At 53.5% G+C, this 24,613-nt stretch overlaps 3 protein-coding genes across 3 annotated transcripts; 1 reads left to right on the forward strand and 2 right to left on the reverse strand.

Annotated features, from left to right (window-relative positions):
• Positions 1 to 798: 798 nt before the first annotated feature.
• BESB_081810 (putative GDP mannose 4,6-dehydratase) lies at positions 799 to 5,705 on the forward strand (the record flags this gene model as incomplete). Its single annotated transcript, XM_029366531.1, has 10 exons — positions 799 to 875; positions 1,266 to 1,366; positions 1,856 to 1,953; positions 2,420 to 2,535; positions 2,944 to 3,032; positions 3,270 to 3,427; positions 3,791 to 3,920; positions 4,659 to 4,722; positions 5,211 to 5,376; positions 5,565 to 5,705. 10 exons carry the CDS (start codon positions 799 to 801, stop codon positions 5,703 to 5,705), a joined length of 1,140 nt encoding a protein of 379 aa, XP_029216991.1.
• Positions 5,706 to 9,064: 3,359 nt separating this feature from the next.
• On the reverse strand, positions 9,065 to 18,265 carry BESB_081820 (putative fatty acyl-CoA desaturase; the record flags this gene model as incomplete). The annotated part of the gene is made up of 13 exons (XM_029366532.1): positions 9,065 to 9,332; positions 9,886 to 10,078; positions 10,740 to 10,960; positions 11,458 to 11,807; positions 12,306 to 12,521; positions 13,094 to 13,317; positions 13,633 to 13,788; positions 14,263 to 14,392; positions 14,966 to 15,115; positions 15,490 to 15,664; positions 16,184 to 16,339; positions 16,759 to 17,282; positions 17,894 to 18,265. The coding sequence occupies 13 exons, from the start codon at positions 18,263 to 18,265 to the stop codon at positions 9,065 to 9,067; spliced, it is 3,135 nt and encodes a 1,044-aa protein (XP_029216992.1).
• Positions 18,266 to 20,296: 2,031 nt separating this feature from the next.
• Positions 20,297 to 22,059, reverse strand: BESB_081830 (EF hand domain-containing protein; the record flags this gene model as incomplete). Its single annotated transcript, XM_029366533.1, has 5 exons — positions 20,297 to 20,608; positions 20,891 to 20,990; positions 21,502 to 21,596; positions 21,706 to 21,911; positions 21,972 to 22,059. The coding sequence occupies 5 exons, from the start codon at positions 22,057 to 22,059 to the stop codon at positions 20,297 to 20,299; spliced, it is 801 nt and encodes a 266-aa protein (XP_029216993.1).
• Between the last annotated feature and the right edge of the window lie 2,554 nt (positions 22,060 to 24,613).

Consider the following 24,613-nt stretch of genomic DNA (forward strand, 5'->3'; position numbering starts at 1 on the left):
GAACGATCTGCGCGGTCGAGTGAGTCGTCTATCCATCTTTTCCGGCTCTGAAGAACGAGATATGCTCCTCATTGGCTTCTCCTCTCTCGCGATCGGAGTCACCGCACTCGCCCGTCGAGCGGTGCGCTTCGGCGGCGCCTCCTCGCAAAATATTGCATCCCATTGAAGGAACGCCCTTCTGGGTCTTTTCCTTTTCTGGTCCGCATATTCTCGATGATTCGTGTTTGTGTCTGCATATAAAACGCATACAAAAGCCTAGATATGCTCGGCACATCTGTCGGTTTGTCCTACGCGGAGGCGCGTATGTGTGGGAGGCGTGCGCAGCCGGCAGACTCTGCGATGGAGAGAAAATGAGCACTGCGGCAGTTTTTCTCTCTCAAACGCGGAAGGCGAAAGAGACGGCGCTCCTGAAGGCGAGACCGGGGGCAGCAACGCGGGAAATTTGAGGATGACACACCGCTGCACAGCACACAGCACACCGAGACTAGAGAGCGAAGGAGAGGACGCGTCGCGCAGTACACATACGCAGGCCGTGTTTCAGCTTTTTAGCAGACTTCTTGCACGCGCGTCTTTTTTTTTCTCGCGCGCCGCTGCCAGACCAAGACGATTAAGCCCGGCGCGGGGGAGAGAGAGGCCGGGAAGCGTGCGCCGCGCGGACTGATTCCGCGCAGATATTCGCTAGAAGGCGACAGAGTCAGGGCGAAGAAAAGAAAGCGAGGGAGGATGCAGGATACGCGGAAGGAGCCGCAGGGCCAAAGAATAGCCCCATCGGCAGAGCGAGCTTCTCCACCGGAAAAAATGAGGCGATTCACCGAAGAACCGAAAGAAGGAAAGCAGCGAGCGCTCATCACCGGCATCACAGGACAAGATGGATCGTAAGAATTTGAAAGTAAAACACGCTTCGCGGCGGGAGAGCTCCAGAGTGGAAACTAAACCTCGTCTGACATGGGTGCATCCGCGGATTTCGATATCAATGCCCAGCTAGCAAAGTAGAACGACTTCCTCTCTGAGTGTCAGTATATATCTATCTTTCTATCCATCTGTCTATCTATCTCTATCTATGCCTATCTATGTGTCTGTCTCTCTGCCTGTCTACTCTATTGCTGTCTACCCTATCCATTTGGTCTGTTCTCTATTTCTATCTCCTGTCAATCTGCCTATCTGCCTATCTCTAAGCAGGTGGGCGATGAAGCCGCTGTGTGCGCCCATGGTGGGAGGGACAGTTGGCGGCAACGAGAGTCCATTGTGTTGTTCCTCTTTCTCAGGTACTTGAGCGAATTTCTCCTGGAGAAGGGCTACGAAGTCCACGGCATTCTTCGCCGATGCAGCACCTTCAACACAGAGAGAATTGATCACATTTTCGACAGTGAGTTGTCCGCAAAGCGTGCGTTTTTGAATGCGTTTAAATCTATGCAGCGAACTTTCTAGCTGTAAGGTCTTCGCGTTGCCCATGGAGGAAGTTCAGCTCTCCAGTGGCGACCAAGTTCTCTGTGGAGCAATGACGGAGCGGGCAAAGAACGTGAACCACAGGGAGTGCCGACTGCGGACGCGTGCAGCGAAAAGCGTGGCTGCCTGTGTGTTTGCTTGCTGCTTCGCGTGGATAAAGAGGCATGCGCAAGTTGATAAACACGTGCATACATAGTGCAAGAGTACTTGCACAAGCCTACGGCTACAGAGCCATCCATCCATGTATGTATGTAGGAATCTCCGTATGCAAATGTCTTATACTTAAGCAGTAGGCGTAAGAATCCCTTTGAAGCGCGAGCGCATTCACGAATTCTAACTCTTTCTACAAAACCACTCGTGGAAGACAGTGTCTGTGGTTTGTATCCCGCCAAACATGTTTTTTTCACAGAATTGAAACTTCATCATGGAGACCTGCTCGACAGCTCCTGCCTCTGCGGCATAGTCGCCGCGATCCGGCCCCATGAAATCTACAATCTGGCCGCTCAGGTGGGCGATCAATACTTCATAAAAAATGAAAATGGCTTCCGAAACAATTTTGTTGTCGTACACCATTCCTAGTGCAGCTCCCCCCCTCTTCCTGTTGTTCCGGTTAGCCGTCCCTAACATAAATATCTGCGTATTCTTATATATATATATATATATATATATATATATATATATATATATATATATATGCATTTATGTGTGTGAGTATGTGTATGCATGCATATTAAGGACAGGCAAAGGATAACGTATTTCATGGCTTTACCTGTCATCTATATCCGTTTCGCTCACATTGTTTGTCCACATGTATATGCATATATATATACACGAAAGTGTATGAGAAAATGCACACGCTAATGCGCACTTTCGCGCGTGGCTGCGGGCACTCGCATAGGCTCAGGTGCCTGCGTAGGCGCAGACTTCCGCATGGAGCTGCGCGACTGCAGCAGCATGTCTTTTTTCGTTTCAGAGCCACGTCAAGGTCTCCTTCGAGATGCCTGAGTACACCTCGGAGGCGACCGGCGTCGGCATCCTGCGGCTGCTCGAGGCGGTTCGCTCCGCAGGCCTAGAGAAGCACACCCGCGTGTGAGTCCTGCGGCCGCAGCCTGAGGTTTCGTTTTGGTTCCTGAATGAAAACATACCAGTCGGCAGCGAACACACCAACTCCGAGTTTGGGCTTGCTCCTAGCGCCATCAGCTTTTTTCCCCGCAGAGGAACGCTGCACTGCACATCTATATAGCTTCAGCGACGTGTATGCCTATGCAGGCGCGTGGATGTATGCACGTCTCTGTCTCACGCGTGTCCAGTGCCAGAGGAAGGAGGATTCCGATGCGCCGCTTAGTGCATGGGCGCCATTCAACATGCTTTTCAGAAAGCCGTCGCGAGGAGCTGAGTTTTTTTCCTGCACCGAGAAAAACCAAAACCGGCAAGCACCCGCTGTCTGCGCTTGCAGTCGCGACCCACAGCGTCTCTCTGTTTGTTTTGCATGCGCAGGTACCAGGCCTCGACATCTGAGCTCTTTGGCCGCGTTCAGGAAACGCCGCAGACTGAGATGACGCCGTTCTATCCGCGATCGCCCTATGGTAGGAATCTTTTCGCGCTTCGATTCCCTGCGAGGCCCTGAAGACAGACACCATCCGGCAGTGCGTCACTCCTGTATGTGCCTCGCTAACGAGCTGCTCAAGTCGTTGGCTTGCTGCGCTCTGTCTGCAACCAAAGACAAGCATCTCGTACTCCCTTAGGCATGTATGTATGTATATATATATACATACGAGAGCTGGTGTGCAGCACCTTTTGGCAGCTCTGAGTTTTTTTTTCAGGCATCTCCAAGCTGTACGCGTACTGGATGGTTGTGAACTACAGAGAGAGTTACGGAATGTTTTGCGTAAACGGAATCCTCTTCAATCACGAGAGCCCGCGCCGAGGGAAGACCTTCGTAACGAGGAAAATCACTCGCGCGGTTTCTCAGATTGCCAAGGTAACTCACCGAAAAATGAACGTTTGCAGACCTCCCTGATCCTGCGAACGAGCCACAAAGGGTAGTGTATTGATGGCGGGGGGGCGGGGGGGGAGTTCAGACGAGGCAAGAAGAGATGGGAATGTCCAAAAAGTGAGAGTTGCGGCGCAGAAGCCGGAGGAGAGGTAGAGAGCGCACGCTTGGAGAGAAGCAGAGAGGGACGCCTGCAGCCCGTCCGGCGCGCACAAAAGGGGAAACTTCGGCGGAAAACGCCGAGCGGAGAGGGCATCTCTCGGCGGTTTCGGCGACGTCTCCTGGTGTGACAGAAGGAGAGAGGAAGACGCTGCATGAGTCTCCCTCGCGTTCCTCTTTTCTGCGTTTCAGGGCGTGCAGGATCGCCTCGTGCTCGGGCACCTGGATAGCTGGCGAGACTGGGGGCACGCGAAGGACTACGTGGAAGCCATGTGGCTGATGCTGCAGCAAGACGCGCCGCAGGATTTCGTCATTGCGACGGGTACGCACCACGCCTGCCCTTCTGACGGCCACCTTGTTTCCCATTCCGTGTGCATGCCCCAGTCGCCCTCTCTTTTTCTCCCTCGTGCGCGCCCGTTCAGCGATCGTCTGTTTCGATGTCTTTCTCCACATGCGCGCGTCCCTGAGTACGTACCTATGAATATGCATGTAAGTGTATATGCCTACCTACTTGGTTCTCTCTGCGGGCTTCTGCGTCCATCTCGACGCGGATTTGCCTGCCTCCGTATCTCACCTGTCTCTGCATGTTTCGGTCGCAGCATGCTCGGTCAGTCCGCGCGACAAAATTTCCACATGCGTCTCTCTGGAACGGCTGGCCTCTGCGAGTATGCGCATCTCGAGATCCACAGTCGGCGTCTGCTAGTGCTTATGTCCCCTGTGAGTAACATCTCTGTCTTATCGGGAATTCGAGAGCGCCGCAGACCCTCACGCAGGTCCTTCTGCCTCGTCATTCCCCTCTTTAACGATTGCAGAGAGATATGCATTCCTGCGCGGATCTGCATGCATGAACTCGTGTAAACGCCAGTGCACTTGTTCCGTCAGGCAAGCTCTGCAGTTTGTTTTTGCAGCGGCTGCTTGCCTCCCTTTCTGCATGCGGTTCTTCAATTATTCTCCGAGACGATGCGCTCACCGCCTTGCAATCGCCTCGCAAGGGCCGCTCCCTTCTCTGCGCGCGTTTCGTTCTCTCGATATCTCGCTTCCGTCTGTCGCTCTCTCGTAGGCGAGCAGCACTCGGTCCGAGAGTTCTGCGAGATTGCCTTTGGCTTCGCGGGCATCGGCATCAAGTAAGCGAAGCGCGCAGAACTCCAACGCAGTCGCGTGTGAAACCGTTGTTGTGCATGTAGTTTCACGCGTACGCATACATATATGCATGCATTTATGTCCAACAGTCTCTTGCTTTGTCTGCGTTTGATTTCGTGGCCCAAATACCTGTTTTTTGCGTGGAATCGCCTCTCTCGAGATATCTGTGTGTGTGTAGCTGTTGATCTCCCTGTTCATATTCGGAGTGGTTCTACGTCTCTCTCACTGTCGGTGCCTCTGTAACTATACATCGATCGATCTGTCTACCTATAATTACCTACGTCTATCTATATCTATGTCCATCTATCTACCTATCAATCCTAGTTTGTAAATCTCTAGACATCTACCTATGTGTCTGTGTCGGTGTCTGCATCGCTGAACGCCTCGCTCTTCCTATGTGGATGCGCGCTGAGACTCGAGCGGCTCTTTGGCGGGATTATCTTTTCTCTCGCGCTGTGCCTTTGGCGCTCAGATGGGAAGGCGAAGGCCTGAGCGAGAAGGGCGTGGATAAGGAGACCGGAAGGGAACTTATCGTTGTCTCCCCGACGTACTTCCGCCCTGCAGAAGTCGAAAGCCTCCTAGGCGACGCAAGCAAGGCGAAAGCGAGTCTCGGCTGGAAGCCAACAACCTCATTCTACGTAAGCAAATACACTCAACAGGCGCTGCGGCGACAGGAGGGCCGCAACCCATATTTATCAATATATTGTCAAATATCTCATAGGTTTTTCAAGTATATATATGTATATATACATTGTGCATGCAAGTAAAGGTGATGCGTATCGCGCAGTTACCTGCCAAAGGCTGTCAGCTGTTTTTTTGCATTCAGGAACTGGTTTACGACATGTTGCGGTTTGACTTCCAAGAGGCAAGTCTGAGTCTTCCCTCTTTCTCTGAGTGCATGTCGCGAGCCGCTCGCCTGCGCGGGAAGGAGAGCGCCGATTCGCATGCTCCTGAAGGGCGTCCGTGAGGTTTTAATAGGCCAGCGGAGAGACTCATCCGGCAATCTTTCGCAGAAGTTGGGGAGCAAAAACCTTTCGATTTATGCGCCTGAGACAACAGCGAAGCTCCGAGAGCTCGGGAGAGAAGAGGCGCGACTTTTGTGTTCCTAGCAGGAGACAACTGCCTCATGCAGACAGAGAATTTTTTGAACCTTGAAAAAAATTCGTTTTGCAAGTCCGAGATGCCTCGCCAGACGCTCAGGTGTACAACGGCTCGTCGGATTTCCTGTCTGGTGCACATCAGGGGTTTAGCAGTCCGGTCTTCGTCCTTCTCTTTCTTTCGCATGTTTTTCCATTTTCAAGTCGCCCTTGTGTACACTCCGGCTTCTTTCGGTGCCGCGTTTTGCGGTGCTCGGGCGCCTCCTGCGGCTCCTTTGCTGCGTATCGCCTCTCCCACCTCGCCAGCGAGACTGGGGGCAGCTGCGTGTACGCTGTTGAAATTCAGAATCCAACACTTTTAGCTGTTTTAGGCAGTTTGGTGCTGCGGGGGTGTCCTGCGCTCGAATTTCAGATGGGCGACCTCGGTCAAAAAGGACATAAATACTAAACAACCACCGGTCCTCAATGGGACTATTTTCCACACCGCAAAATACGCAAAAAAGTACTGACGCTTCTGCACTGCGGAACCTCTACAAGCTTCTCTGCGCTTTCTTTTAACGCTTAACCCTAAACCCTACGGGCTGCTGAGCAAGTCTCGCGGGCGTTGTCAGAAGAAAGCGGCGCCGGTCTGAAGAGACCTCCCGCCGCCATTCCGGGAGCTCGCATATCACACGTGCATAGCTAATGTTTATATATACATATATATATATATATTACATGTGTATTTGCGTGTGCGTTGTCCACGTAAAAAGCTAAAGAAGACTCGCTGGAGCCGGTCTGATAGACACGGCATCCACGCGTATGACTTCCTCCTAAAATCCACGCACAAAATACACTTCACTTTTTTCCGAGGCGCATTGTTAGTTCACGACACATGCAAAATCTGAAGCAAACGGCCACTGGGATTTGGCACTGCATGGAACCAGACAGAAATAATGAATACACAAGAATTTTTAGGGAATATTATACATCAACTCGCAAGCGAAACTCAGCAGCGAGATGCCGAGCCCCAGCAGCCCGCGCGCTCATGCACCACGCGTGCATGCGACGCGACGCACACATACGAATACTTTTTTAACCATATGTCGATGCATATATTCATACATATTTTCAAGCGAAGAAGCCGACAGAGAACTCCATTCAGCCCTCGTTTCTTGCACGAAGCAAAGAGACTCCGTCAGATGCACACGACTACATGTCTACACATATATATATATATATATATATATATATATATATATATATATATATATATATATATATATATATATATATGTATACATATACATATATATCCACTGTTTTTCTGCGTAGAACTAACATTTTCACAGCAGATCAGGAACATCGTACATAGTGATTTTGGTAAGAAAACGTAAGAGAGCGAGCGGCACGTGTGTCAAGACTCGGTGGCGCCTACAGAGGACACCGCGGGGGCACTTCGCGTTGCGGGTCCTCGCGGGTTGCTGCTTCGCGTGCAGCCAGCCACACCCCAGAAACGCTTCTTCTGCAACCGAGCGATGCTGCGCCTTGCATCCATCGCAAGTCCCCCTCTCTCCGCTGCCCCTCTCAATCAGTCCCCGGGATTTCGCGGAGAATGAGTCGCCAGGCAACGCATGCGATCGCCCAGATATTCTCCGGTTAACTTCCGCCGCCCGGGGGTTTCCGCAGAGAAGCAAACGCGGGCGCGCCGAGGAACCCTAAAAAAGACAGACCACGAAAACGTTCTCTGCAGCTCTCAGCGCCCACATTCAACAGCTCAACCAACAAGGATACAGGCGTGCGCACATGCATATATACTTGCAAATTTACTTTCTACGAACAAACAGAAGAGCGCAGAATCGACGATCAGCTGCCATAGCAAAGCGGAATCACACAATCGAGAGACATGCCAAACCTCACAGCGCAGAAGGCAAAGGAACGCGCGGCGAGGCCAGTCAGTACGCGACATCGCCCTGAGGTCGCACGCATATTTGGTGGAACACACATACACAAACATACGTGCATATATATGCATACAAACAGACGATACATATATATGTATATATATGCATGCATAGGTACTGGAGCCCGACCGCTTGAGAGCAAACGCACATGCACATCTACATGCATATCTTAGGAGCGTTTAGGGTCCCAGCGCCCAGGATCAGAGCGTAGGGCGCCTATCGCCAGCAAGACACGTGGCGGCGAGGCGTAAGGCGAGCCTGCCCACTCCACAGCCGCGCAGGACACGGCGAGCAAGGAAACGCGCCACGACGTGCGATTCCAAATGCGATTTAGAAGCGACAGATCAGCCACCAGGCGCGCGCCTCGGCACCGCCATGCACAAGTGGAAATCGCTTAAAAAAAACGTGGTTCAGACGCGTCATTCAGGGCAGGACGCGACGAAGGCGACACGAGTGCTCCTTCAACAGAGAGAGCCTGGACAGGAGAGGAGGCGGCTATCGGCATTGCGCACAGCACCCGCGACAGAAACCCGCAAACGAACTGTCGCTCGTCGCTCGAGCTCAGACGCGCTCCACAAAGCACGCAGAGACTGAAAGTCGCGCAAGGCTCACCCCCGGGCGGAAGAATACTTCTGTAGAACGCGTGGAGTTGATTTTGACTCCAGTCCCGATTCCGATTTCAACTCCAATCTATGCATGAATAAACACGGAGCTGAAGGGCCTAGGGAACTCAAGCGCGGCACATCTGGCTGCGAGGCGCGCTCGCAGAGATCCTTGTGGCGCGAAAAATGCTTATCCCCGCTAGACACGTCTTCACGCCACTCGAGAAGACAGCAGCCTCCGTCGGACTCGGCAGAGCGCGGGAGACTCTCCAGCACGTCTCTTGCAGGCGTGTCCGCATCCACCCATTTTGTACGAAAAGGCTAAAAATCTCGTGTGCGCCACACGCGATCGAGGCGGAGCGCCTTCGCCCCTCTTCCTTATTTCCGCTACCCCTGCATTTGAGCCCCTGTCGCGTCATCCGCGCTCGGCTCTCACCTCACTCGACTTCTGTCGCTCTCGCGGCGCATGCAGCGATAGACCGGCGAGGGCGTCTTTCCATCCGCATAGCGGCGCACCTGCCTTGACGATTTCATTGCCGTGGACATGCACTCACGAACACACCGACGTATATCTACATGTATCGACAAATGTCCCCACATGTCTATGCATGCAGATGCATGCACTGTTGTACGTGCACGCGAGAGCGGCGCCCTCGTTTTCCTTGTCTGCGTGCATTGACTCGCTCAACAGCCACACGCCCGAGCCGCTGCAGCAGCTTCTCGGCGCTTCCACTCCTCGCTCGGGGCGAGGCTCTCGGGGCGTTTGCCGTTTTTCGGCGCGCGGGAGCTCCCCGTCTCTCCTTTTCCGCCGCCGAATGCGAATTCTTCTCCAAGCGCCGAGGCCGGCGCCGCCTTTGTTGCGCGCGCGTCGTCCTCTTGCGAGAAAGCGGGGGCAGTTGTCAGGCGCTGGTGGAGGATTCGAGAGGCCTCGTCGGTTCCTTGACGAGACACGCTGGAAAACGAAAACACAGAGACCGAAGAAGCCAGGTTGGAAGGAGTAAGGGACGCACAGAGGCCTCCGCCTACATCTTCGATACGCGTCCGAAGCGACGCTGCTTGGTAAGCCCACAATATATATATATATATATGTATTTAGATATACGCGCAGATGAGCTGCCTATAAATATGGCAGATATATATAAATATATAATGACCTACAGGTCGGTGCGGATGTGACCGGGGGGAGGACGCTAGACAAGCTCACGCAAAAATGAAAATAGCAAGAGGAGTCGGGACAAGCGGAGGGCGGAGACTGTCTATTCACAGATATATACAAAAAGCAAAATATATAAAAGCACGAATGGCAGAAAAAAGACAACTTGATGAACAAGTGCAGCAGTAAAAGTCTGGAGACGCCCGCCTTCTAGACTTCATGTATCTACCTATCTCTCCACCTGTCTATCTGACTGTCTATCTATCTATCCATCTCTCTCTCTCTCTCTCTCTCTCTATATATATATATATATATATACGCGTTTTCGGCGGCGGTCGATTCTCCTTCGTACTCGAATGTGAGGGCCTGGAGGAGGTGTCTCTCAGGGAGTTGGTGATGCAGGCGATCGATGAATCTGTAGAATCGGCCCTTTCCTTTTTCGCTGCGCGTCTTGAGCCGCGCCTCGTGGACGCGGCACATCCAGGGCAGCGCCGCTGGTGCCGCGAAGCTGAAGTTCACCGAGTTCTCTTCATTTGTCACGTCGTCTGCAACCGAGACACATGCACGCATAAGATTGTCCAAGAAAGGCAGAAACGAAGGTGCGTCAAAGACAGAACTAGAAAGGCTAGCGCCTTTAGAAACGCGCGAGCGTCGATACTACCACGACATCCGAAACAGGCCTCTCCACACACGAGCACACATATCGCCTACATAGATATACATATATATATATATATATATATATATATATATTCTACATAACTATGACTGCATACATCTACATATATATATTAGGGTTTAGGATGGAGCTGTATGTAGTCACAGTTATGGATATTGGTACGTATAGTCACGCCAGTAGCTTCACTGTACGTAAGGCTTCTCTCGCACTCGGGTTTCCTGTTCGGGGGCGTAGGAAGCTGCGCCGAGCGTCTCTCCCGTCGCCCAGTTCTGCAAAGGCGCTCGAGGCAGCTTCCTGAGTGTTTAACCCCATCAAGTTAGAACTTTGTGGAGGATACACCGTCCAACCAAGAGTCCTACAGATTCGGATGAATGAAACACTTTGAGTCAGTGGCACAAAAGTTAATGGTTCGCCCTCCAGTTCCTCAACAGGCGCCAGACCAAGTAGAGTCCGACGCGTGTTCTCGGCACAGACTACGTCACGAAGGCCCTCCCAAGAAGTGGGGATGGAGACACTGCTTGACTCACGCGGCCCTCCGGCCTCGAGGGTGCCGTAGTAGAACGCCATCCAGGCGTTCGCGACGAGGTACGGTCCAACGTAGAAGAAGAGGACGTGCGGGAGAGCGCCGCGCGAGAAGGCGAGGAAAAGGAGCGTCGAAAAAACCCCTACGCACGCGAAGAAACTCGTCTGCCAACAGTTCGCTCCCGCCAGGTGCGCAATGCGGAAACAGCTATCGTAGAGGCAAGGTCTGAAGCGCATACGCACATATAGAGACTGGAAGAAGGAATAGACAGGACAGAGAGGTACACAAACAGGTCGACAGATTGATAGGTAGAGACAGTTTGACAGATATAGATAGATATAGGTATAGACACAGGTAGAGATATAAAGCTAGAGATACAGAGATAGAGATACACAGAGACATAGACAGATAGGTAGATGGACATACAGATGCCAGACACGCGTTCGGGCTCGATGCAGTGGAAGCAAGCGCGCAGAGGGCGCCGAAGAGAGACACGGGCGCCGCGAACTCCCCCACGAACGCAGCAGCAACGGCGACGTCAGCTGAATCGGTGAAACGGAGCAGATAGTCTTTAGCGGTCACCGCGAAAGACGCGTGGCGACAAAACGAATGGCTTCCACGCATGCGGGGTTCGCTGGCTTCTGAGCTTGCGTGCGCCTCGTGCCCGCCCGTGCTCCCTGCCCTCTGCCGGGGATTTTGAACGGGCGTCTTTGCTGGCGTACCGGATGGACGGAACTTCGTAGGGCTGACCCGCGCGCCGGGGCTTATAGGGGACGAGCATCGCCGCCTGGAGGCCCGCGCCGACTGCGTGATTCAGCAGCGGCGAAGAGGAGAACTTGCCGTTCGCGGCCTCAGTCGAGTGCACGAAGAGGGCGAACCAGACGGTGCCTGCCGCGGCCGCGAAGACCACGCCCAGCGCGAGGAAGAGCGACAGCTGCGCCGCGCGCAGGGGGAACGACGCCGCTGGCGACGCCGGCGAGGCGAGCACCGCGAGCAGCTGCCTCACGAAGAGGAACCGGTAGAAAACGAACGACAGGGCGCCCAGAAGCAGCAAGTCGCGAAGCAAGAGGGCCTGCCGCCGCGCGACAGAGAAGAGGAAGAGCGGAAAGAGAAAAAGCAGGCGCCAAGCAAGTGAGAAGCGGCAGAAGACCACCGGGGCGGGAAAGAGGACCGGGGGCGACTCACGAAGGGAACGGTAGAAAAGAGTGGATCAACACGGAAAACATGCTGCTGAAAGCGACGGCGAGAAATCTGCACATCCTACTTCACATATATATATATATATATATATATATATATATATATATATATATATATATATATATATATATATATATATATATATATATATATATATATATATATATATATATAAGGTGCGCGAGCAGCGTGGTGTCAACTGTGCTGCGCAGACAAGTCAGTGCTCCGACTCGCGCAGGAAACCAGAAAGACCGCAGTTGAGGGCACGCAACCGAAAGCCAAGCTGAAAAAAGGAACGACCCCAAATAAGCAGCAGACACGCGTGGCTGCACGGCGTGTTTGCGCCCAGAGGAAGAGCGCGCAGACTTACGATGTTGGCCGCTGTGTGAATGCGGTAGACGCGGCTCGGGAACATTTGCTTAATCGACTCCATGAAGATGATTTGTTTGTCGGTGCCGGTGCGCTCTAGAAGCGCTTGCTCCTCCTGTCTCTGCATCTCATCGCGCTTTTCTTTCGTGCGCTGCCAAGCGCCCGTCGCTCGGCGGCGTCCCCAGACCAAGCCGAGAGCGGCGCCGGCGTCAATCAGCTAGACGCGAAAAAGCAAGTCACAAAAAACACCTCTCTACAGCCGTAACCGCGGCCCTAAACAATTCGATCCATAGTGCTCAAGGAAGTCCCACACTCTCAGACCCTAGCGCGCGACGAATATCTACAGCCACACAGCGCATTCACATGCACGCGCGCAAGAAGAACTATACACAGAGAACCTCGCGGACTGCAATCGACACACCGCTAAAACTCCATCTATCTGTCTGTCCATCTACCTATTTATGTAGCTCTCTACCCATCTGTAATTGTCGCTAGCTGTATCTATCGATATCCATCCATCTACACCGCTCTATCTGTTCCTCGCTCTCTATCTGTCTCTCGTTCTGAAGAGCTCTCGGTACCGCTATCTCTATATTTTTTCCGCTACCTTTCGCTACAGGCAGGCAGATTCCTAAAGTAATATCTGATGTGTTAATGGAAAAAGAATTTTTCGTTATATTTGTAGACTAAAAATTTTTTTAACTCCAGTATTATCTGAAACATAAAAAAATGACTTTGATGGAGATCAAATGGGATTAATGATACTCTCTCTCGGACTCGGCGACTTACGAGCTTCGAGGGATTGTAGTTCTCGAAGACGCCGCCCTCGGCGGCTGCGTAATCGAAGGGGTAGAGGTGGTGCCAGTTGTGCCACCCCTCGCCGACCGCGACGAAGGAGGTGAAAATCGACTCGCTGGGGCGGGTCTTCGGCGCATACGGCCGGTCGCCCCAAAAGTGCGCCACGCTGTTCACCGTCCACGTCGCATGCAGGGTCAAGCACCACCGCAGCGCCCCTGAAAGACCCCATACGTGCGCAAGGCGACAGTCCCTCCACGCCGACGGAGGCACAATTGCCCTACACATCCACTCAGGCCGGCGCGGCACGCTCCCACCAACGCGGACGCCGCGCGTTCCAAATCACGGACCTGCACACGGCGCTGCACAGTCCACCCCCCCCCCTCCCTCCTCCCGCAGGGGAGTCACAATGTAACTGTCTGTGAGTCGCCAGCTAGACGCTAAGAGAGAGGCATAAAGAGAGACAGATAGAAGATAGATATACACGGAAATAGAGAGAGAGACTGGTGTGCAAAGCGGCTTTCGAGGCTGACCGTGGGCGAAGAATCCGAGCCAGAAGCTGCCGTAGACGAAGTAGCCGTAGAAGCCGGGCACGACGAAGCAGAAGAACTGATTCCACCACGGATCGAGTTTCTTCTGCAGCGCTACGCACGGATCCTCCAAGAGATCGCTGCAGTCGATGTCTTTGCCTGCAGAAAACGCCAGAGCGACAGAGGAACCAGCCGAAGCCGCGCTGAACACAGACCTCGCACACGCCCATTCGCCTCCCCGAGACATATATGCACACAGACATGTATATATATATAAATATATGTGTATGTCTTGCGATGCCTAGCACAGATTTGCCGGCACGCCTCCGTCCGTCTGATACGACTCGGTCTATGCGCACGCGTGGAGGCGCGTGCGTGTTTAAACCCGAAACTTTCTGTGTGGCTTCTGGGCAGTTATTCGACAGCTGCGTGCGTCAGCCAAGGCATGGAGCGAAAGCTTTCTGTTCCATCGGGGTTCAGCCTTTTAGCAAGCATCCCCGAAAGGCGAAAAGATGACCTGCGTCTCCGCTTTTTCTTCTTTCGCCTGACAGACACGCGGATCGGCCTGCCTCCCCGACTCGCTCTAAGCCCTGCAGCCCCGCTCGCGGAGGAGAGACACACGGAGACTCGTACCGGCGATGAACACCGAGTCTGGTTTCTTGTAAAGCAGCCAGCCCATGTGCGAGTAGAAGAAGCCGCGCGTCGCGTTGTACGGATCTCCCTCAGTGTCGGAGTTCTTGTGATGCACGCGGTGATCGCGGGACTGAAAAACACAACACCGTCCTTTCTGTGCCGATCCATCGCCTCCGACGCTGAAAGTGACGGCCGAATGCTCCGATGCATGCACACACGCGGTTAATATTGCTGGCAGGGGAAAAAGCATGCCGACCCCGAGCGTAAAAAATCTGCATGCCCGTCTGTGTGGGCGCTACAGACTGGGCGTGTTGGTGAACCATTACATGGTAGACTATTTCGCCAATTTCGAGGCCAGAATATTCATTCGAGAGCGGCATCGTAGGCGCAGCCTCGACCCGGGGGGATGCAGAAATAGACTGAATCTCACCACGCTCAGACACGCGCCTTCAGAGAGGCAGACAAACCTCCGTTGGCAGCATGCGCTCACAGAGCGCATGCGCGACACAGCGCACTCTACACACATCTACCTGTTAGAGACACGCGACGTAAGAAGTAGGAAAGGACAGAAAGGGGAGCTTCGAAGAATCAACGGAGAAAAGCCTCGAGAAGCACCCCCCACAGACGCAAACCCCATGCGGCGATGAAGATGAAGAGTATCTAGTGAGAGACGAGGAAGACTTGGTGCAAGTGCAGGTCCTACCCAGTGGTAAATGGAGCCCTGATTTGCGAAGGAGTTCAAAATCAGGAGGAACACTCGCCATGGGAGCGAAGCCTTGTAGGCGCGATGCGCCCAGAGACGATGCGCACCGCATGTGATGCCGAATCCGCCAATCATGTAAAAAGCCGTGACCTACAAGAGAAAGAAGACATTCACCCACGAAAACGCCTTTTTTTGGAGACAAAACTCCCCAACCAACCCTGACGACGAGACCTGCAACACCCTACGCCGTTTTCTCTGCCTTCCTCACTCCCCCTCCCTCGCCTTCCAGATGACAGTCTTTCATCCACTCCCGCCCTGTCGCTGCCCTTTGAGCCTCGGCGGCTGTCAGCACCGTGAAAAAGACATTCAATAAAACTACGGCGCGCGAAGTGCCGACATATCCCTCAGGGAGACAGAGAGATCGTTCGTTTGACCGTAGCATGCATCACGCGAATGCAGAGGGGAGTACAACGGCGCAGGGCGTTGCGAAGCTGAAAACATTCTGCAAGATGAAGAAGGCGTACCTCGAAGAACAGCCGCCAGGCGCACGGGTGACTCAGCATGAGCAACACGCCGATGAAGGCGAAAACGTGGAAGTAGGTCAAGAAGGTGAACATGAACGCTCGGAGCTCCTTGTGGTAGCGCCCGATGTAGATGCTCAGGGTGTAGTACGAAAGCAAAATCTCCGTAAAAATGCCCCTGCGCAATAAACGAAATCCAGAAACGAGACAGCGTAAGAAACCGTGGGGAAAAAACTTGGAATCTGCAAGAATTACCAAGGAGACGCCGAAAAAACGGGAGGAAAGCAGCACAGTCACCAGGAGGGGCTGCGAGCAGATCGCAATCGCTTCCATGATGAGCACGGAAAATCGAAAAAACCCGAGATCACGCACGCGCACACGCCGCTTGACACGAACTCACTTCTAACTGTAGGAGACTTCCCCCTTGAGACCAGCACGTGAAGACAGTTCTTGCTATGCACTCATCTAGATGTGTATCCATACCGAGGCCTACCTATCCGTATCTAGCTATATTTCTCTACTTATATCGATATCTCTCTCGAAGTATCTATCTCGATGCATGCGCTCGTTATTCAAGGCTGATGGGGGAAGCCGCCTGCAGCAACTGTGCGTGCAGAGATTATAGTCGTAAATTCAGTGCGCGCTTTCCTTCTTCCAGAAAGAAAACGCCCAATTTTTGTGAGGGCTCATCGCCTACCACTTGCACGCCGTCGACATCGCGGCAGCGCCGGGAAGGAGATTCGTGGCGGGGTCGTACAGCGACCCGAGACAGAGACCAGCAGTCGCCCATGGCTGCAGGACGTGAAGCAGGTGCAGGGACTTCAGAATCGCCGCCCGGCAGAAGCCCCCGTCGCTGAAATCGCACAGCGGACACGCAAACGAGCTGTGAGACTGGATAGCTCCATTGCGTGCGCAGAGCTATGGGAGATAGTTTTCTGCGAGCTCGCATGCAGGGGTCCGCTTGGATGGAGGCAGCTCACATCTGGTGAGTCACGAAAGTGTCTCGAGACGGCGTTGGAGAGGGAGAGACATCTTCCCGGGGGTCACCGGTCCGCCGACGCCCGCGCGTCTCCTGGCTAAGAAAGCGAAGACTAGATAAAAGAGAGAAGCCATCAAAGCCTGCTTTCTGTTCATCCAGCGTCGATTAAACCCCAAAAGAGGTAATCTGAGCCCATCTATTCATGCATCTACACAGATAAAGATGTATACGTGCGCACATGAACTTCGAAGACGTGCTCATCGTGCGCATGCACTCGCGTTTCGTTTCCTCACCTTCCTGAGTCGCGTGTGTTTCGTGCTTCCCAGCTGGCGCAGTCGGCATTCGCACCGCTTTGTCCCTGACCCTCCTCATTCGGCTGGTTCCCGCCTCCGGTGTCCTGGGTCCGCTTCTCTGTGCGACCGCCGCTCTTGCCCAACGCGCCCGTCCGCGGGCAGGGCCAGGGACTGTCCCCGCGGCTTCTGCGGAGCCACGAGGCGCAGAAGAAGGCCCCAGAGGACGCGCAGGTCAGGGACTTAGACAGGGCGACGCCAGCAAGATGCAAGAGCACCAGAGTGTGTACGCAAGGGAGGCCCTTGGCCACGCAGAAATTGAGAAAGAGGGGCGGATACACGTGACCCAGGACGTGAGCGAAGGTGACGTTACAGCGGCCTTCGAGAGCGAGGTTCAGAAACGTGTCGACGAAGAAGAGGACGGAGGAGACCGGCGCAACGAGGGAAAGAACTGCGCGAGTCTTGGGGGTGTAACTCGATCCCAAACGGAACAGCGGCGACAGAGGCAGCGACGCGTCGTCTTCGATCTGAAACGGGGAAACACGCAAGGAGACAGAGGAGATGCACAGAGACAGAGAGGCCTCACACATGGAAATACAACATTCACCAAGTTTCCCGAATAACAGTCGTGAGGAATGGCGCTGAAAAGCTACACGCCACACGCGAACCACCACGATGCACACCTGCGGCGACACTATTTTCTCCGGTCCCCTCTCCAGCTGTCTCTCCACTCTCTGGACAACCCCGGCTAACTGAGAAGAGCTAATTGAGCAGGTACGTATGATACAGCACCGGAGTAGACAATGGACACAGTTTGAGAGGCGAACACCTCTGCACAGACGAACTGAAGGATGCAATCCGACGCCAGAGTACTGCCCGCTGATGACTCTTCACTTTCGCAGAATGGATGGTGTCCTGGCAGCCAGCACTCCCAGAAGATGCGCACTGGAGTACCACGCAAGCACCGGGGAAAACCCCGTATCTATCACAGCCTCCGAACACAGATACCACGGCCTTCCACGGGGCAACCAAGGGCCAAAGAGCCCGGGCTGCTTCCGTGTGTACCCATTAGACTGCCGTCTTTTGGCACTACCTCGCCATTCCGTCTCTCTCTTCGTGTCCCGCCTTCTCCGCTTACCAGGGCTGCGCATGCTGTAAAGGCGAGAAAACCGGAGACGGCGTTCCAGAGCATCAGGATCAGTGAAGGCCTCGTAGAAGCCGCCCTCACCTCGGCCGGTCTCTGGACTTCAGCGACATGCTCCCAGCGTCCTGCAGGTTCAGTTCCCTTTTTTTTCGAGTACGTGAACAGACGAGGAAGCAGAACCAAAGTTGCCAGATAAACGACGGCGCCTGCCCAAAGATACCGAGAGCAGAAAGACGCAGCCTGGGCACTGCGCTCCGGCGTGTCCCAATAAGGGAGGCTCAGCCATGTTGTGTGCTCAGGCCTGCTCAAAGCTTTGGAGAGCGCCCCTCGAGCCCACGAGAAGGCTGCGTGTGCGAAAAACACCATCGTGGAGGCAACAAGGGGGAAACAGCCGCTGCGGACTCAGACGGCGGACGGGGCAGGCGCAAGAACGCAGGTGGTCGGATTGGCAACGGGATGTCTCGCCCTCGCGAGCGCACGCCAGATAGATCCCACTGTTTTAGATGAAGTGAAAGGAAAGACTGTCACACCGAACCGGTGTCGCGTACACGGGGCGTTCGGAAATTTGCTTGCGAAGCCGTCAACACGCAAACAAGCTGCATGGTTTTGCAGCGCTGGGGGATGGGGCGGCCCCGGATGTCCCACAGCGTCTTCCGGCCTCTACGGCGCTGAACAATATCTACAATGAACCAGACTTCCGTGGACAGCAGCCGGAAGGAAGACAGTTGGGGTCAGGTCGCACATAAAGATCAGGTTTTGCTCCAAGACTGCAGAGTTGGGACATCACTACGCCGCAACTCTACGGGATCGGCTAGTCTCTGCGCGCGCACACACTTGATTTTTCAAATTCCAGCGCTTGCCTTTCTCTGCCGGCAAACAGAGGGACAGCAATGCAGCAAGCCTGAGACCCCGGCTTTAAGAAAGCATACAAGCCGCAAGTGGGGAACATCGGAAATCTGCGTTGTCCTCGGCGCACGGGAAATAGCCGGGTGGGAGTTCAGAAAGCGTCCGACCGTCGCAGGCAATGAAAGTGGACTTGCCTCGCGGGCACCAAACACTCCCGTCTCTCTAGGAGAAAGGACGCAATGCCACATCACTCACAGGAACAGCCAGTGGATGGCATAGACGAGAGCCAAAAACAGCAACTCGTGGGCATCAGGCTGTCTGACCGCTTAGTGTGGGCGGCTGGCATGAGCAAACGTTCGCAACGGAGAAGGAACACCGACTGTTCATTCTTGTTCATTCTCGAATGTCTCTGTGTGGAAGTTAAAGTTGTCTCGGGAGTAAATCCGGCTTTTCGCGTGCTCTTGCGCAGTGTAGCACCCACACCAAGCTGGCTACGTTGCTCGGGTGTACGTACACTGAGAATCAGCTCGCGGCAAGAGCGGACCGCGACCCTGGCGTTGCACAGGTGACTGCAAACATGGAACCTTTCCTGTGGGGCACTGGCGGAACCGTCCCCCTTCCGAATCGAGATGTCGTGTCGGACTGCCACGAAGAAGGCGTCTTTGTCGCAGCGAAGATTGAATCCTAGTCACTAAACGCAGTTACACTCAGCCTTGTATACAGTGTGCCGGTCCTCGGACCGCCGCACTCTAGGCGGGTGTGGAAATCTGAGCTGGGCGCGCATGCCATCCGCTGCACGGGGGTTCTTGCCGGCTGCGGTTTGACAAAATACTTCCACGAATTCGCGAGACACAGATAAATGCGGATTCTGTCAGAGTGTTTCCAGTGTAGAAGGGAGATAGCCCTACTCAAATATATGAAAACTCCTGCCACTGAGCTGCACTCTCCGAAAATACCGCCTGGAGCGAGTTCTGTGCGAGACAGACGTCCCTTTGTCTCCATTTTCTGTACACTTCCAACACCGTATAACCCTAACACTTTTCCATGCGAATCACACCGTTCGAAAACGATACACTCGATTGCACCGGCAACTAGGTCGGAAGTGTCACTGATAAGTACCGCTCCAACTGCTGTAGTACTTCGTTCGTGTTACCGGCATTCTAGACGGCGCCCACCCGCATTATGACTTCAGCCACCCCGGTTCGCTACAATTGCGATTACTGAATCTCACGGTAATCTGAGACCCTTCACGCGTGTGATAGCGCGCAGAATGCACAACATGCGTTGTGGACACACGGTCCTCCGCTCGCGGTACCTTTTAATCCCTCAATTTTGATTCCTGTTACCACTCTTTTTTGAGAAGGATCGAATCTAGAATGGAGGACGTGGCGATGTCAGCGTTTGAATACCACACTTGTGGAAGACTTGGCCATCGGCGGCGCCGTATGACGGTCCGCCCACAATGGCAAGACCGTCTCGAACGGGGAACGTTCGTCAGACGCCAGATTTCTTTCGCAGCCAACAGACGTTCCGGCTTCGTCGTAGGAACCCCTACTTCTTTTTCTTCTTCCCTTTCCCTTTTGTCCTGCCCCCAACTGGCTCAATCGGGACTTTCGAGAAAAGCAGGTCGTTGACAAATTTTTTGTAGTCGAACCGACCGTCTTTCATTGCCCGCGCCTCCAGCATGAAGTAGGCAAATTCACTCTCAGAGAGGGGATCTGGGACATCGTCTGCCCCCCCGCCTTCGGCACCACAGAGCAAGGCCTGAAGTCTTGCAACTTCAATAATGCCGCTGCTATCTACGTCCATCAAAGCGAAGGCTTCAAGCAACTGTTTCTTCTGGAAAGCATTGGTCTCCATTTCCTGAAAACAGGGCACGCCAACGGTTGTCTAAGACTGCCGTTCTCTTGAGGTATGTAGAGTGAAACTCCAAGACCCCTTGCTTGTGGGTTAGCCAGCCACGGGGAAATACTCCAAGAGGTAGGGTTGCTTGCTGAGAGTCCCGCATCATAGGGACGAAAGGATGTCTGAATAAACTACACACCTCCAGTGGAATATACGCAAATTTTTTTCCCCTGTGATTCGTTACTGTTGCTGCATACTCTGAAAAAAAAAATGATACTGGACTCGGCGTTTCGTGGGTACCTCGATGAGTCGGATCACGTCGTCTTCGTTGAGGCCGTTTTCGTACTCCGCATCGTACTCATTCAGCGCGTGATGCATCTCTTCTTCTGTTACCCTGTACCTGAGGAAAAGGTCCAGAACAGTTGGAGTTTCTTCAGTACATTAGGGGCTCCTCCCGACGGCCGAGTATCTCCAGAGACAGCATTCTTCGGGCTTACAAGGACCCTGAAGTCTTTTCCGCTGTCAAGTGTCCGGCAACGCGGCAGCGTGAACAGTGCCAGCTGATCTAAATGGAGATGCATGCTAGGAGCAGTAGTCTGCTCTGTAAGGCGCCATAGGATGAAGTAGGGTCAACGCTTCGTATCCAGGTAGGTGCTGCTTTTCACTTTCAGCATATAGTTGTGTACGCACATATAGGTCGATACACATACAGACGACATATATGCTACTTATCCTTAGCTCGCTGTCTGCGCTACCGAGACAAAGCAAGGGATCACTGGTAGATTCCTCCGTTGGGTAAAGCTCCTGGCTGATACTGAGTCCCTTACCAAAAACTTCCAAAGCATATCTCGGCGAAGCACAGGGCTATGGGTCCTCGTTGTGAAGTTTTCGATACCACGAAGCTCTCTCACCCGAGTATGGTAAGCAATGTGGGGATCTGGCCAGGATTCAGGATACCGGTCGATCGAGCGTCGAGTTCCTTGAAAAGGGATCGCGCCGTTGCTACCTGTCAGAGCAGCACGAGGCACGACGTTGCAATGAAACCTCATGGATAATGGCGGTGACGTCCAAAAATTTCTTTTGCAGTTGTTGCCTCGCCTTTTTCGGTGTCTCACTTGCTCGTCGGTCAGCAGGCTTTGCCCGCTGAAAATGCCGCCGAGGCCTGCCCCCGGACCAATGGTTGTCCTTTTATCCCCTGTCAGGACTTGAGCCCTTGTTGATGCTTCCCCGGCAATGGCAGTACAATCAGAACTGTCTGCAGTCCGTGCCGGATAGCTGTTTTCGTCTTCGATTGAAGCGGACTCGCACACGCCCTCAGCGACTGGAGGTGAGAATCCTGGTATATTAAACGCCGTATGGCAATATAAGTTTGCGTGCCTACTCTCAGAATCTGTTGGCACAGAGCCCCGGGGACTGCCAAGATCCCTGGAGGCCTCCTCCTCTAACTCCCGCGGCTGATTCGTCTCCATCCTGGAAGTAATTTCCTCGGGGTGCGTCTGTGCTCTATGTGCGGGCGGCTTTTCTTAACGGCAAGCACACCGAAATGAGTGTATCTGTCTCCAATTGCGACGCCTTCCGCCCCGACAAAGTCGGTGAGGACCTGGAGCTACTCCCACAGTTTGCGAAGGCTGACTGCGTTGAACTGTCATGTCTATCCATGACTATCATGCAGTTCGTGAGCACTGAGCTTCCATTATGACTCGTAAAAAATGTGTAACGTTCGTGCTGGCGACGTCAGCTGCCCTTTGGCAACAACCGCCCAACGGCCTCGAGAGAATTGACGACCGCCGGCAAGGCAAAAAGGCGATAATCCAGCAGACCCCTCGAGAGGGCAGACACGAGATGCCACTTCCCTGTCTCAGCTGAGGACTGGACAAGAAATTTATGGAGAAAACAAAGCTGTCGCGGAAGACTCGTTCGCATGACGACATTTATATGTCTCCCATTGTACGGGTTTCATCGCATGCACGTTGGTTCGTGGGGCCCTGTTTTTCGCCGTACTACGGTTTAGGGCTAAGTGCGGACATCATGAGACTCATGTTGCCGCTTCACCAATGATCCTCACAGGATGCGCGAGGATTACCCTCACGTACCCAGCTCACTGGGATCGTCAAATACCCGACGGTTCCTGCCCTACCGCATCCTCGAATCTGCAAGGGCAAGCCAACGAACTAACTAGCTACGATATTTATCTAATAAAGCGAATTATTCATAACACTGACTCAAGCCTCCCGCACCCCCTCCCCGCAGCCACCAGCGAACGTACCGCGTCCCTCACAATCGGGCGTCGGTACCCACCCGCGCCGCGGTCCACACGTTGACGAATAGGCTTACTGCCGAAGCTCCAGTGCGGAATCACTTGCCTGTTGAATTCAACAGAGACACTCGTCAAACTACCTTCTCACGCGACGTGCCATAAGGCAAGTGCAAGGTGCGTGAGCTTGGAGCCGGTTCGCGGCATCCGTATCCGCCTCCTGCATTCTGGAAGCAGCTTCGGTAACGGTAAGATACCGCCGTCTGAAGAGTTTTGAGATCGGATGAAACAAAGCATGCTATTGGTGTCGCACACCGTCCATTTTGGCCCAACGGGATACGCGTGAAAGCTTTAACAGTTTGCCTATCAGAGCATCCCACGCATGCCCGCCACCGAGTAAATCAGTCTCTACATCACTGCTTGACAACGCGGCAGCATGACTCCAACATTAGTTTATACCCGCATCGTACCAAGCACACTGCCTACAATATTTGCATTCAGCCAAGCCCTCAAACGCAAGGGATTGACTACCACTCTGACCACAACTCTCTTCCAGCCGAAGTTTCGATTGCCTACATATCGGTTCCTGGGTCTACCTAGTTTTGGAGCAGTCGACACGCTGTGTCTTTGTGAGGATATTCTGCAGATCAGTTCCTGACACAAGATAGAACACTGTCAATGCAAGCTGGCGTGGCGTACCAGTTTCCACCGCTCCGAACGCGCATAGCCATGGAGCAAAAAACCACCTGGCGCCCTTTCATGGAAAAACGGGACTCGCCAGTTACCCAGGAGAACACAAAAACTAACAGCGGCGGGGAGAGTGAAATGTCGACGCCACTCTAGCGGCATGCCACACGAAAAGATGACTTTTTCGTTTTAAATTTCAGACCCTGCAAAGAAAATCCCTACACCTTCGTTGTCAAACGACACAGGTTCTGGATCATCGTTCTATTTTTCGCGTTCGGAGGTGGGGCGGCGCGGCCGAAATTGGATGTTTAGGTTAACAGCCTCACGCGTCGGCAAACAGCCGATTATCAACGTCTGGACTCTTGTCGGATATGGGACAGAAATGAGGAATCCCTCATCAGGTTTACGTTTCGATGCTAGAGGGCAGAAAATGCTAGACAGGAGGAGGTAATCCGTTCCCAGGGGTGTTGGGCTCTTGGAAGTCGTCTGGTGTCGCTTCTCATTCTTGCCGATGCCTAATTCACGAAGATTGTTTCGAGTGACGACAAGCCTCTTCTGTTGTCCACGAAGTATCTGTCGCTGCCACTGACTCGTTAGCCAGCTTGCGGCTGCTTCACGTGTGGGCTCCCCTTGTCGCAACGACGAGGCTCGGAGAATCTTTGCCTACGTCCGGCTCGGGCTATGCTAGTAATTGCCCAAAGACCGAACCACCGTCTCCTCTGATATCTCTCAAGGGTTAAGGCCTCGTGCCCGGCATACCCCCTGCCGATTTTTTCTGACTGGGCAACAGTAATGCTTTCGGCGATCGTGCTGCGCAGCCATGCGAGAACCCCCCTGAAAGCCGGACGCGAGTGACAACCATTGCCCGACGACAGAGTTCAAAATCAGAAAGTTGTTCCCACACCAAGGTCACTGCATTCACTCGTAGAGTACTACCCCGCGCACGGCCCGTTTCGAAGGGCAGATGCGAAAAGAGATGACCCCCATCACTTCCAGGCTCGCATCTAACGGCTTTTTTGCGATGTGGAGGAGGCTTCTTCCTCCAAAACTCGTGACGCCGACACTCCCGGTCACACAACAAA

Source organism: Besnoitia besnoiti, chromosome VIII (genome assembly GCF_002563875.1).
Source record: "Besnoitia besnoiti strain Bb-Ger1 chromosome VIII, whole genome shotgun sequence".
Taxonomy (NCBI): Eukaryota; Apicomplexa; class Conoidasida; order Eucoccidiorida; family Sarcocystidae; genus Besnoitia; species Besnoitia besnoiti.